Consider the following 14,545-nt stretch of genomic DNA (forward strand, 5'->3'; position numbering starts at 1 on the left):
ATTACAATGTGAACTTTCTGAACCTTCTTCTCAAATTTCGATGATGTGCATCCCCAATGCAGACGCAGAGCAACAAGCCGCGACTTGGTGCCCGCTGTCGGGTCAAAGCCGGTATCGAAGCAGTCGTGAATAATACATACGCTGATCCGTAAGCTCTATTAGTATGGTACGTGGCACAGCGTTGATTTTCTGGAGGCCTTTCCGACTCTTCAATGTGCATAGTTTACTAATACCTCACCATAGCGCTGGCGGCGAGCAGTCAGCCTCTTTGCGACCCGGACGACGACGATTGGCTCTTCAAATACATCCGAGTCTAATGTACTTGCAAGGCTTGAATTCAATTCCCATTCAATACCAGACTCTCCGCTGCAAGTCGGCAATTTCGGTCCATCCCGTGACCGCGACTGCTGCGGACCACGCGCCGTCGTTTTCTGTTCGAACACTCAGATGGCTGTGCGGCACCGCCCCGCCGCGGCCAGGCGAAGCCGGCGCACAGCCCTTTGACAGGCGCGTGCGCGTTCCGAAGAGCCGGATGCCGCGCCCGCACTCGCTCGCTGTTTGAGGCAATCGTCCCGAGCAGTGGCGGGCGTCTAATATACGGACGCGTCGGGTAACGCGTGACCGATCGCGAGGAGTGCGACGACGACGGAGCGGGGGGCGGAGGAGGAGGGAAAGGATTTGCCAAAGAAGAGAAGCGCGTTAGGGATCATGCGATTGGCGAGATGTGCGGGCTGGGATTTCCTACTTGAACCCACCCTTGAGCTTGGGTTTTCTCTAGCGATGGCCCCCCGTCGATTCCTGTTCTGCCTCCCCCTCCAACACGGCGTCACGCTGCTCTCCGCGCTGCTTATGCTGCTGTCCGGCGCGGGCACAGTGGGCAGCTGGGTCGAGGTCGGCTGGCTCCGGGCGCACCCGCTCCCCGGGCGGCCCCGCATCGCGCTCTTCTTCCAGGCCGCGACGTTCACCGTCGTCTTCCTGCTCTCCGTCCCCGGGTGAGTAGCACCAGTAATCTTATCTCCGGTAAACTAACTACGTCCCAGTCTGATCGCCGGGGCCACCCGCCGCCGGTCGCTCGCCGGGCTCCACTCCCGGCTGCTCTTCCTCGCGCTGCCCCTGCCCTTACTCGCCCTCGCCGGGACGCTCCTCAGCACGCTCCGGCCCGGGGCCGGCTACCCCGCAATCTACACGTGTCTGGGGCAGACAAACAGTCGACTCATCGGGCAGTTCTGCACCGCCCACACCCGTGGCTACGGCCTCCACGGCGTACTGGCGATACTACCCGTGGCGCTGCTGGCCGCGGTGGTGCTGTTACAGGCTTATGCGTGGGTCACGGCGGGGAGCTATGCCGCGGAGCTCGATGTGGAGGATTTGCTGGTGCGGTTCAGCAGCTATGGCTATGACGTCGACAAGGAGAAGGACTCGGACCGTGACGCCGAGGCACAGCTCCCACAGCTCACCCGGACATAAAAAAAGGCACAACAAAAACGGACACTGTAGCATTATGGATAGAACACAGGCCTGTATAACTAGAAATGAAGAAGCAGATCGCATGCAAGTCAATACTGGCTGCTGGCTCTTCACCCCAGCCTTCCCAACGCCGCCGCCAACGCCCCCGCCTCCACCGGCCTGCCCAATGCTTTCTCTTGTTCCTCCGGGATAAACGGCCGCAGACACTCCCGCACATACTCCTCCGGCACGCCGGCCCGCACCGCGTCGCGGATCCCGCTGTTGATCCGGTGTACGTACTCGGGCTTCGGCGGGCCCTCGCGCGTGCGCTGCACATCGACATACACGAGCGCGTCGAGGGTGGTGCTGTGTGACCCGTCGGGGCCGACGAGCGTGACGGGGTGCGTCTGCTTTACGTACGACCGCGGGACGCCCTCGTGGCGGTCCAGCGCGGCCTCGTCCGCGGCGGTGAGCGTGTACAGCAGCGCGTACACGACGGAGTTGGGGGAGGGCACGATGGTAGCGTAGCCCCGGGTGTTGATTATCCACCGCCTGTAGAGTATTAGTATTAGATAATAAAATGGGCTGCTTACCAGTCCCGAAGAAAGGCGACTCCGAGGAGGGTGTTGCCCGGGCAGCGCGTGTCCATCTGGTGGATCCAGAGGTTGCTGCCGTAGCCGAAGTAGCGTGTGGGCGGTGGGGCGGGAGGGTGGGCCATGGGAGTCAGGAGCAGGCGTTTAATCGCGCTATATCTGGCTTGATGCCGAGCGTGGGTGTTGAGCACTTCAACTAGGACATTCATCAGTCATCTCCCATCGCATTGCAAAACAAACACGCACAATATTATAACCACCTCAATTAAAGCCAAGAATAGCGCGATTCAATGCTGCTAAATTGCAAAGCGCGGGAGCAGGCGTGGGCTCGTGTAGAAATCTCCAGCTGGGGCTGCAGCTCGTTGTCGTCGTCATTCCGTTGTTGTGGTGTCGGATAAGCTGTAGCCATCAGTCTCCGGGACACAAACGCACTCCCAGATGACTTGAACTCCACTTTAGTATTTGGCGTAGGTCGAAGCAGATGGCGGGGTGCCGGGAGTAAGAGCAGGCGTGGGCAGCAACTCTGTCTCGAGCAGTCCTAGTTCGAGTTGTGGCAGCGGGTCGTCGTGTTGTGGAGCGCCGGGCATTACGACCACCACTCCCACACGCACCCGTGTCGGGGTCGTCCCGTCCTTACCGTCCGCCGCCGTGTAACGCGTCACACTCGTCGCCAACGGCTACCACCCCCATCAGCCATCGCCTCAGACCAAACCACAACCCACTCACCATAACCCGCTCCCACCCACCCGCTCCCTCTCCCGCTGATGACAAATACGCGTCAACCAGCACCGGCCTGGGCCCCTGGTCCTCGTCGTCGTCCTGTCCGCGCACGCCCACGCGGATCCCGCCGGCCCGCATCACCGCGCGCTCCCTAGCCTCCTGCGCGTTCGCGCGTGACCGGAAGTAGAACGCGAGCGTCACGGCCCCGACGAGGAACAGCCCAGCCGGGATCGCGTATTCTGGCATCCCGGTTAGTCAGCACGAGAAGGGAGAGAAAGACACACGGTAGAGCGCAGAGGAGGGCGAGATGTTGTTGCTTGAGGGAGGGTGGGCGGTGTGGACGGCGTCAGGTGTTACCCTCCCGCATCCACCTCAACGCTTTACTCACCCATCGCAAAGGCTCGCAGCTCGCTAAGGCTCGCCCCGTCAACTTTCTTATATACCCTTGTATTACGGCAAAGCAGTGAAAAAAAAATTATTCAAGGTACGCGAATGTACAGTTTACACTACCCGACCCGTAGATCCATCGCAAGATACGCGTATTTCACGCGTTAGACGCGTAAACAACGCGTCTATCCCCGTGTAGCTCCCCGATCTCGATCCCTCTCCCTGCCAAGTCGGGTCTGGCAACGCCAAAGTCACCGCGGTCACGGTTTCACGCACCCGTTCTTTGGCATTGCAGACCCCACTTCCCCGGTTGGGCCCAGTCACCGTTCCAGCCAACTCCATCAAGTCCTGCCAGACCACAATATGGAGACGGAGCGCCCGCAGAATGAGTGTCGCGGGGCAAGATTTTGAAGGGGAGTGGTTTGTCGTGGGGGGGAACCCGCGCCGGGGCTGTTGGCGGACAGTGGTGGCAAGTTGTAGGCCAAAGATGGCCAACTACTCCCGCCATAGTTACGGTTTCGCTCGACGTAGTGCCCGACTCGATTCTTTTCCCGCATTGCAGCCTTCGATTTGAACAGCGCCGTTGTTGTTGCAGTCCCGCCAAACCACGACTGGGTTGGTGATGGAGACTGTGTCGTGGGGTAAGATTTTGGAGGGGAGTTGTCGAACGCGAGAGAGCGGAGGTTAGCGCAGAGGGTGTTGTCGATACCCTTGTTGCCGTCACTGTAGCTTGCTCGCCGACAACCGTTGCTCTCGCTCCCTGGTGTTGGATCCGAGCAGACAGCGCGGTTAAGGAAGTCGCAGGCTAAACGAGGGACCGCACCCCGTGTCCGTTGCTCTCGCTCTCGCTCGCAATGTTGCGGGACACAGGCCACTTGATGGCTGCCCGCGACAGCCAAGATGGACGCGTTAATGATGCCGAAGTCGGGCGGATAGCGTTGCATGGCGCTTGTGAAGATGAAGGGGAGTGGGCAACATGCAGGCATGGTTGGAGGCAAGTGTCGGCCAAGCAGCAGGGAACGCTGTTGGTCGTTGGTGATGGTGTTTGGGGGAACGAGTTGGCCGTGATCGCCAGCGCAAATGCCGGGGTCGTTTTGTAAGGTTCCCGATACAGCGCTGTCGCGCAAGGTGGTGAGGCCGACCCGCCTTAACGCGTTGACGAGGTCGAGGCCGACTGATAGCGCCGCGTTGCGCTGGTCGAAATGACAAGGCAGTCATAGTACTGTAGAGCTCTTCCCAGCCACGTGCCGCGCCAGACACGCGTTTGGTCAAGGTTGGGCCTGGTTGGCGCACAGTCAACGGGCGCGTTTGTCGTTGCTAATGGCGTTGTAGACGGCGGTCAATGGCCAGTTCGGCGCGTGGACACCCGTTCTGGCAGCAGACAGAGGGCTGTGGAGGCGGCGGGGTCGAGGGACTTGGCGTTGGTGTGGTTGGCACATTGCGCATGGTGGTAAGAAGGAAGTCGTGGGTGGCCGGTTCGGGCACGTGCCGCCGGCGGATGGCCCGGCTCGCGTTGTAAGCCGGGGCGAGGTCAACTGGGATGCAGGCGCGTGCCGCAGATCCCCTTGGGAAGACGGCGAGTGGTGGTGAGAAGAAGCTCGGCTCGGCTCGGACCAGAGTGGATCGCTTCGTTGAGGGAAATCGGGATGTGTGATTAATGGGCTGGGTGTAGAAGTCAACGGACTGCAATAGTTTAAGCAATGGAAAAAAAAGACTTGGTGAAAACGCACAGTGGGGGGATCGGCAGCGCACTGCTGCCAATGTTTGCGTTGAAAGTCCTCCCGTTCGTTCGCCTCCGGCGGCAAAATCCTGGAAAAAATGGTGTTTTGAATCACGTTTTTTGAGGTCCAAATGACGTCCCGAAATTATCGGATAATCGATTGATCGCATCAATAATCGGTGATGGGAGCGATTTTCGAGCGGCAACGAGCGGCGCGACGTGTTAGGAACACTGAGATCAAGGTCAGTAATTGCACAATAGAGGAGAGGGACAAGAGCTCACCATAGTGAAAGATCACATGAGGATACCAGCGTTGATGCGCCTCTGGCGCCAGATGCGGGGACAGCGGAGCGGGGTTGGTGAAGGCAACGGACACAAGAGGAACGCCAGGGAGCAGAGCCCTGGCTCTGGGGCGTTGAAGTCCAGAGGGACGCTGGGCCTCCGGCCGTCAAAATCCTGGCGCAAAAGTGAGTTTTGATGAGGCAAAAAGTGGGCTGAAATATGCTTACGTAATCATCAATTGATCCATCATTGTCAGTGGAATTGGTAAAGGCGATGAGGAGTGCAATACGGACACTGATATCAACATTGGTAATCTCGCAACGAACAGGAAGGACAAGAACTTACCAGAATCACGGTGCGCATGACGATCTTGGTGTTGATGCTCTGATTGATGCGCCGTATGCAGCGGTGGTCGGCATTGAGCAGGGTTGGCGAAGGCAACAGACGCAAGAGGGAAGCCAGGGAGCAGAGCCCTGGCTCCGAGGCATTGAAGCCTAGAGGGACGCTGGGCCTTCGGCCGTCAAAATCCTGGTACAAACGTAAGTTTTTTAAGGCAAAAAAGTGGGTCGATATACGCTTACGTAATCACCAATTGAGCCATGATTTTACGCCGATTTTCAGCGAGACTATCACGTTCTGCGAAACAAGTTAGTACATCAGCGAGATTCAGCAGAGACAACACTCACTAATGTTGTGCCTGGGGCGTAAACCCAAGCCGGTGCCATGTGGACACAAGAAATGGAGGATGGTCTGCCGACGCCAGGGACTAAGGCCGTGCGCGTGAAGGACTTGGCGGGAGGTTAGAGGGAGTCCAATGTGTCGGGCTAAGAAAGACGTGTCAAAAGGATAAGCTCCACTGATGCCTTGACGCTGGCGCAACGCAGAAGTGCCGCGCAGAAGAGCTAACAGTGAAACAGCCCAATGGGAGTCCTGTGTTGTTGGGTCAGCGCAAGGGTGACATGAATAAGGCAATACATACCCGTCAACGACCACGCCAGACGGTGCATAAGCCAGGTGTCAGACAAGCCATTTGTCATCTTCTCATGCTCGTTCGCAGGTGCAAACCTGTTCGCAGCAAGACCGGGAGCTGCAGGGATTTTGGCAAGTCAATGTGACGTAAGATGCTGGAAGCTTCAGGTCTTGAGTCAGCCTGAGCGAGCGGAAAACAACAAGAAAGGCGCACCTTGTTTCGAGCCAAGGATGTAGTAGTGGGTGACGCGGGAAGACATGTCTTGGGAGCGACTGGGGTAGGCCGTGGACATCCCTCAAGGGGCACCGCTGCACCGGTGACGAAGAGTGGTCAAGAAGAGCACTACAAACAGTATGTGTCAGCGAAAATTGGGGAAGATAATGTGCAAACCTTGGTCAACGTCAAGGCTGGGAGCAGCGGCAGGCAGGAGTCAAATGTTGGCAAGTCAACGTGACGCAGAATGTTGTCCCACATGTTGTGATGAGAGCTTCGTGTCCACAGTCAGCCTGAGCAAGCGGAAAATGGCAAACAGGGAACACACCTTGTGTTGAGCCAAGAGCGGTGGTGGTGGAGTCAAGACGAGAGGCGACGCGGCCGGTCATGTAAGGGGCATGGCGACGAAGAGTGGGGGGAAGGCAAGAGAGGATGGTGGAGGAGTTAAGACAAGAGAGGATACGTGACCTTGTTGATACGCCGACACGCCAAGACGGCGTCAGAGGAAAAAAAACACGGCATGTAACAGATGTCACATCAGGCCGGAAGCTCCGGTCGCCGGTGTCGACCAGGAACATAACATCAGTGGAAAATCAAATTTACTGACATCGGGGAGAGCGCAAGCATCGGCGGAGCATTAGGCGAAGAAATAAGCCCAGCCGAGCCTGAAACAGACGTCGGCTATGGGTATGGCAGATGTGGTAACATCAAATGATACCGGCTGGACAGAGTTTCAAACGCTTCTTGGCCTAGCCGCTGCCGGTCACTATGCCTCTTTTTCCACAGGCTGTTCGTGCCTTTTGTTTAGAACGGTGGCCCCATTTTTTTCAGGTGAAGTTCGTAGGTACTCCACATTGAAGCGTGACCAACAGTGACACTGACTATATTTTTCTGCGCTTTCTGGACGTTCTGAGAGGTGATTCAGCACACTCCAGATAGCATCCCGATAAGGTAACAGTACCAACAACTGCTGGTTTCCCTCTAGTTCAGCCCCGATCGCCCAATTCCGAGCGTGGGAAACAATGTTCGGCTTGAATAAATGTTATCCACACCTTCATCGCAGCTATCCCTTGCATACAACCCACTTCTTTCTCGTTGTAAATAAGAAACAAGATAACCCTCTGCTGGAGTCAAATTTGCTCTGATTACGACAGAGGCAGGCGCATACGATAGGTACCACAGCCCCAAACACATTCCCGCGATGATCGGGTGGCCAGACCGGGCCGCCAGCGCAATGTTGTTGGACAGGGGAATACACGAAATCGCGTATTTGCATCTCAACAAACTGTCGGGCGGCGTGCATGCCCGCGGTAACGTCACTTGATAGATGGAAGTTTTCATGTGAATTTTTTTGTTTGTTGATTCCGCCGCAACGCGAACATGTTTACAAGTGCGCCGCTCGCTTATCCTGCCTATATAAGACCTGACTTGTGTCGAGCAACACAGCACCCCTTCTTTTCCTCTCCCTCCATCCTTCCCCTTGCAACCCCACTACTGCCCTTGCCCTCGCATTGTCATTGCCTCAATATTATTATCTTCTATCAATCTACAAGTCGTTCTACAGCAGTCCCCCCAATTGCTCGTCGCTCCTCTCAGTGTCAACGCCCTTCCAGACGACGATGAAATCGCCGTGTTCGTCATCGCAAACACTCTGTATCGAGGTCAGTTTCCATTTGGGCACTTGATTTGGATACTGACCATGTCTCCCAGCTTGAAACCTGTGTGCTCGTCGTCGTCCATCGTGACGGGTACTGTGCGTCGTAGGTATCATCCATTCTGGTGCAATCCCCAATCTCACCTTATCCAGAAGATTTGAGGCCAATGACCTCGCTCCTCGTCGTTGTCGTTACAGCGCCAAGATTTCATCGTCGTCCTGCAGAGATTGGCGAGTTGTGTTATGGCCCGCGTTGAGGGATTTACAAAACTCACCAGCAAAGCTGCTTGGTTCGTCGCGTTGGCCTGAATCGAAGTACTTAGTGTCAGCGGCTTCACCACCGACGTGTCGTTCCTGTCGAGCGCAGCCTGTCTGCGTTGCAGGACGGTCGCTTCGGCGAGCTCGTGGCTATGTCCGTTGACATTGCTGCCGTTTTAGTCTCGCTGTTTAATGGTAAGTTTACTAGTGTTGGCAAAAATGAGACCTTTGGCTCACTTTCTTCCAGCCAAATCACTAGTTTCTTCCATATTCGGCACGACCAAACTGTTTAATGGTGAGTTTCCTGGTGAAATGAAGGCATAACTAACCGTTTTAGGCTCGCCTTCCCCGCAAAATCAAGTGCCCACCTCCCAAAATGTTCGCGAGGTCAGGAACCCAAACGAGCGGTACCATAGTTGTTGGCCTCTGGATTCGCCGTTGAACGATTCGTCATTGTCGTTACAGTGCCAAGCCAGTCGCGAGCTCTGGAGAGGATTTCATCATCAGTGAGTTCCACGGACTGAGAAAACAGGACTTACATGATAATAGCACGTTGCGCTTACTTTTTGTTGTCGTCAAGAGGGAAGAGCGGGAGATAGTTGATGGACGGGAAGGGCATTGAGCTCGTTGACATGTTCGTTGGTAAGAACGATTGGCGACAGGCTTGTTGTCGACTGAACGACTTCCAACAGTCAGTTGGCGTGCTTATGGACAGGTAAGCGGACTTGTTCAGCGGGGACAAATATGAGCTTACCTGATCATGTAGCGCTCTGTAATTCGGGATGGGCTCGGCAGCTTCCGACCAGCGGTCGTCTCCCAAGCTGAAAAGCGTGCCGAGCTCCAGAGTTTTGGAGGCTGACTCGGCACTGCTCATAGCGCAACGTGTCGCGGGCCGTTATTCGGAAACCAAACTAGAGTTGGCAAATAGTCGGCCGCCTGATGATTGACTTGTAGACCAGTTTGTCGCTGGCCCAGTCGTGGTCCGAAACGAGGGGACGACGAGTTTGCCGCTGACCCCCAGACAGGGGGCCGGCCGGCGTAGTCATGCGCGGTCGCAAGTGGTCGAGCAGCAGCATGTCGTCCCAGCCAGTAGTCAGTAGCCGTGAGTTGCCGGAGTCAAAAGTAAGCCGCCGGCATAAGATTTGAGGGAGTGGTGGTTGGCGCTGCCATTTGGGCCGGAGAGGGTGCGGTCAGCCGGGCCAGGTCGCCGCTGAACGCTGGGCGTGGCTGGGAAGAAGCAGCAAATGGGGCCAACTGGGCCGGACTCACCGCTTGCCAGATTCCCCGCCGCCATTTCTCTCCCATCTCCCCGCAGCTTCCCATTCTCCTCCATCTCCACCACTAGCGGACGTTTGAGGCGTGCGCAAGCCTGTTGTGGTCAAAGAGGCTGGCTGCACGAGCGCAGATGATCGGGATGAGGGGCAAGAAGAAGCGACGCGAGTCACGAGCTATGTGACGGCACGCGCAAACTTGAAGAAGGTGAGCGATTCATTTCACTTCTACCAAATACAACATGTACTGATGTCTATGAACAAGGCGGATTTGCGGACTCGTCGTCCAATCCATTTCCTCCATCATCCTAGCTGGCGAATAAAATTGAAAGTAAGTTGTCGTTGACTTGGATTCAATCTTGCTTACCGCGTTGTCAGATAAATACAACGTGCTTGTGCGTTGTCTGCGCTGGCCTCGTTTCGTCCCACACCAAGCCCGCAAGCAACACCGAATGCTAGTAAGCATCTTATTCTCCAATTCATCCTGGTTTACCTTGTCTTCACGTCCAGGTCGGCTGCGGCGTTCCCGCATTCTGTTCCGAGTCCAGAGTTGACCGGCACGTTGGTCAGTATTCGCAGCATCATATCCACTTACTGACTTCATTTGCAGATCTAACATAGCTCAGCTCAAGCCCCAAGCGAGAGTTGTTGCTCACCTCATACTTGGTTGTGCAAACAAATAAGCGCAAACGAGCTCGCAAGATCGCTCATCACCAATAGCCGCCATCGAAAGGCTTTTGAACAAATGACTAAGTCTGTCAACTCGTTGTTGCTGTTCGTGCTCATTGTTGTTGCTCAACCAGGCGAGCGTGAACGATCCCAAAGGCAAGACTCCTTTAAGGTCTCTAAAACAAATCAGTAAGTGTCTCAACTCGTTGCTGGTGTTCGCGCACTCACGGTTGCCGCTCAACCAGGCGCGAATGCGAATGCAAACAATATAAAAACAGTCAGTTAATATTCTTCAACTAAACGACACCAAACTGACCTGTATCCAGTCATTTCTCCACTGATTCCATTCTCCTCCCCATCTCCGCCGCTAGCTGACGTTTGAGGCGGGCAGAAGTTTGTCGCGGTCAAAGAGGCTGAGACTTCTGAAACAAATTAGTGGGTAAGTCAACGTTTTGTTGGTGGTCGCGCTCACTTTCGTTGCTCAACCAGGCAAGCACGAATCGCGAACTGAAGGCCGGTAAGTTGTTTCTGAAACAAATCAGCAGATTCGCACTCACCTTTGCAGCTCAACCAGTCTCCCTTCTTCATCACCAACCTCCACGCTTCATATCGTCGTGTTGCCAGACTAAGATGATTTGTATTTCCAGGCTGCCGCGGCCTGAGATTGACTCGTTGACGGCGTTGGAGTTGTGAGTCATCGTGTTCTTGTACTAGTAGGTGTTCTTGCCGTCCTGGGGCTGTTTTACAGCGGCTGACCTTGTTCTGCAGCGATATTTGGCAGCAGCGGACGGAGAGCGGGAGAGAAAGTCGCGGGTTTGGCCACTTGCGTTATCGCCGTTGTAAAAGCACGGGCAACGGCAAGAGGCGGGGCAGCGCGACGAGTTGGGCTCCAGGTTGTCTAGCTAGATGTTGAGGACGGTCGTTCATGACGAGAAGGAGATGGTGGGCAGAAGGCCGCTGTCAACGGCACGTGTCGTGGGAGGCTGTGCGCGCCTTCTAGTCGTCCTGCTCTGCTGCTGTCCGGCGACGTTCACCGTCGTCTTCTTTCTGTGCGGCCAGGAGATGCCCTTTGACAGGTGTAGCGCTCCGAGGAGCCAAACGCTGCGCTCGTCCGGCGCGGGCACAGTGGGCAGCTGGGTCGAGGTCGGCTGGCTCCGGGCGCACCCGCCTCCCGGGCGGCCCCGCATCGCGCTCTTCTTCCAGGCCGCGACGTTCACCGTCGTCTTCCTGCTCTCCGTCCCCGGGTGAGTAGCAGTGCTATCTTATCTCCGGTAAACTAACTACGTCCCAGTCTGATCGCCGGGGCCACCCGCCGCCGGTCGCTCGCCGGGCTCTCCTCCCGGCTGCTCTTCCTCGCGCTGCCCCTGCCCTTACTCGCCCTCGCCAGGGACGCTCCTCAGCACCGCCGGCCCGGGGCCGGCTACCCCGCAATCTACACGTGTCTGGGGCAGACAAACAGCCGACTCATCGGGCAGTTCTGCACCGCGCATACCCGTGGCTATGGCCTCCACGGCGCACTGGCCATCATACCCGTGGCGCTGCTGGCCGCGGTGGTGCTGTTACAGATGTATGCGAGGATCACGGCGGGGAGCTATGCCGCGGAGCTTGATGTGGAGGACTTGCTGGTGCGGTTCAGCAGCTATGGCTATGACGTCGACAAGGAGAAGGACTCGGACCGTGACGCCGAGGCACAGCTCCCACAGCTCGCCCGGACATAAAAAACAAGGCACAACAAAAACGGACACTGTAGCATTATGGATAGAACACAGGCCTGTATAACTAGAAATGAAGAAGCAGATCGCATGCAAGTCAATACTGGCTGCTGGCTCTTCACCCCAGCCTTCCCAACGCCGCCGCCAACGCCCCCCGCCTCCACCGGCCTGCCCAATGCTTTCTCTTGTTCCTCCGGGATAAACGGCCGCAGACACTCCCGCACATACTCCTCCGGCACGCCCGGCCCGCACCGCGTCGCAGATCCCGCTGTTGATCCGGTGTACGTACTCGGGCTTCGGCGGGCCCTCTTGCGTGCGCTGCACATCGACATACACGAGCGCGTCGAGGGTGGTGCTGTGTGACCCGTCGGGGCCGACGAGCGTGACGGGGTGCGTCTGCTTTACGTACGACCGCGGGACGCCCTCGTGGCGGTCGAGCGCGGCCTCGTCCGCGGCGGTGAGCGTGTACAGCAGCGCGTACACGACGGAGTCCGGGGAGGGCACGATCGTGGCGTACCCCCGGGTGTTGATTATCCACCGCCTGTAGAGTATTTAGTATTAGATAATAAAATGGGTGGGGGCTGCTTATACCAGTCCCGAAGAAAGGCGACTCCGAGGAGGGTGTTGCCCGGGCAGCGCGTGTCCATCTGGTGGATCCAGAGGTTGCTGCCGTAGCCAAAGTAGCGTGTTGGCGGTGGGGCGGGAGGGTGTGCGTGGACGGCGTCAGGGTTGAGCGCAACGTTGAGCTGCGCGAGTTGAGCTTGCATACCCATCCCCTCCACTGTCCACCTCAACACTTGACTCACCCATTAGCCTTACCCTCCCGCATCCACCTCAACGCTTTACTCACCCATCGCATCCACCTCAACGCTTTACTCACCCATCGCATCCACCTCAACGCTTTACTCACCCATCGCAAAGGCTCGCAGCTCGCTAAGGCTCGCCCCGTCAACTTTCTTATATACCCTTGTATTACGGCAAAGCAGTGAAAAAAAATTTATTCAAGGTACGCGAATGTACAGTTTACACTACCCGACCCGTAGATCCATCGCAAGATACGCGTATTTCACGCGTTAGACGCGTAAACAACGCGTCTATCCCCGTGTAGCTCCCCGATCTCGATCCCTCTCCCTGCCAAGTCGGGTCTGGCAACGCCAAAGTCACCGCGGTCACGGTTTCACGCACCCGTTCTTTGGCATTGCAGACCCCACTTCCCCGGTTGGGCCCAGTCACCGTTCCAGCCAACTCCATCAAGTCCTGCCAGACCACAATATGGAGACGGAGCGCCCGCAGAATGAGTGTGTCGGGGCAAGATTTTGAAGGGGAGTGGTTTGTCGTGGGGGGGAACCCGCGCCGGGGCTGTTGGCGGACAGTGGTGGCAAGTTGTAGGCCAAAGATGTCCAACTACTCCCGCCATAGTTACGGTTTCGCTCGGACGTAGTGCCCGACTCGATTCTTTTCCCGCATTGCAGCCTTCGATTTGAACAGCGCCGTTGTTGTTGCAGTCCCGCCAAACCACGACTGGGTTGGTGATGGAGACTGTGTCGTGGGGTAAGATTTTGGAGGGGAGTTGTCGAACGCGAGAGAGCGGAGGTTAGCGCAGAGGGTGTTGTCGATACCCTTGTTGCCGTCACTGTAGCTTGCTCGCCGACAACCGTTGCTCTCGCTCCCTGGTGTTGGATCCGAGCAGACAGCGCGGTTAAGGAAGTCGCAGGCTAAACGAGGGACCGCACCCCGTGTCCGTTGCTCTCGCTCTCGCTCGCAATGTTGCGGGACACAGGCCACTTGATGGCTGCCCGCGACAGCCAAGATGGACGCGTTAATGATGCCGAAGTCGGGCGGATAGCGTTGCATGGCGCTTGTGAAGATGAAGGGGAGTGGGCAACATGCAGGCATGGTTGGAGGCAAGTGTCGGCCAAGCAGCAGGGAACGCTGTTGGTCGTTGGTGATGGTGTTTGGGGAACGAGTTGGCCGTGATCGCCAGCGCAAATGCCGGGGTCGTTTTGTAAGGTTCCCGATACAGCGCTGTCGCGCAAAGGTGGTGAGGCCGACCCGCCTTAACGCGTTGACGAGGTCGAGGCCGACTGATAGCGCCCGCGTTGCGCTGGTCGAAATGACAAGGCAGTCATAGTACTGTAGAGCTCTTCCCAGCCACGTGCCGCGCCAGACACGCGTTTGGTCAAGGTTGGGCCTGGTTGGCGCACAGTCAATGGGCGCGTTTGTCGTTGCTAATGGCGTTGTAGACGGCGGTCAATGGCCAGTTCGGGCGCGTGGACACCCGTTCTGGCAGCAGACAGAGGGCTGTGGAGGCGGCGGGGTCGAGGGACTTGGCGTTGGTGTGGTTGGCACATTGCGCATGGTGGTAAGAAGGAAGTCGTGGGTGGCCGGTTCGGGCACGTGCCGCCGGCGGATGGCCCGGCTCGCGTTGTAAGCCGGGGCGAGGTCAACTGGGATGCAGGCGCGTGCCGCAGATCCCCTTGGGAAGACGGCGAGTGGTGGTGAGAAGAAGCTCGGCTCGGCTCGGACCAGAGTGGATCGCTTCGTTGAGGGAAATCGGGATGTGTGATTAATGGGCTGGGTGTAGAAGTCAACGGACTGCAATAGTTTAAGCAATGGAAAAAAAAGACTTGGTGAAAACGCACAGTGGGGG

At 57.0% G+C, this 14,545-nt stretch overlaps 3 protein-coding genes across 3 annotated transcripts; 1 reads left to right on the forward strand and 2 right to left on the reverse strand.

Moving 5' to 3' along the window:
• Positions 1–666: 666 nt before the first annotated feature.
• Positions 667–1,467, forward strand: MIND_01077400 (uncharacterized protein; the record flags this gene model as incomplete). Its single annotated transcript, XM_037367347.1, has 2 exons — positions 667–992; positions 1,041–1,467. The coding sequence occupies exons 1-2, from the start codon at positions 709–711 to the stop codon at positions 1,465–1,467; spliced, it is 711 nt and encodes a 236-aa protein (XP_037216741.1). The 5' UTR covers positions 667–708.
• Positions 1,468–1,577: 110 nt separating this feature from the next.
• On the reverse strand, positions 1,578–2,164 carry MIND_01077500 (uncharacterized protein; the record flags this gene model as incomplete). The annotated part of the gene is made up of 2 exons (XM_037367348.1): positions 1,578–1,998; positions 2,040–2,164. 2 exons carry the CDS (start codon positions 2,162–2,164, stop codon positions 1,578–1,580), a joined length of 546 nt encoding a protein of 181 aa, XP_037216742.1.
• Positions 2,165–12,013: 9,849 nt separating this feature from the next.
• MIND_01077600 (uncharacterized protein) lies at positions 12,014–12,668 on the reverse strand (the record flags this gene model as incomplete). Its single annotated transcript, XM_037367349.1, has 3 exons — positions 12,014–12,063; positions 12,120–12,436; positions 12,487–12,668. 3 exons carry the CDS (start codon positions 12,666–12,668, stop codon positions 12,014–12,016), a joined length of 549 nt encoding a protein of 182 aa, XP_037216743.1.
• Between the last annotated feature and the right edge of the window lie 1,877 nt (positions 12,669–14,545).

Source organism: Mycena indigotica (genome assembly GCF_014461135.1).
Source record: "Mycena indigotica strain 171206Taipei chromosome Unknown Mind.scaff0009, whole genome shotgun sequence".
NCBI classification, from domain to species: Eukaryota; Fungi; Basidiomycota; class Agaricomycetes; order Agaricales; family Mycenaceae; genus Mycena; species Mycena indigotica.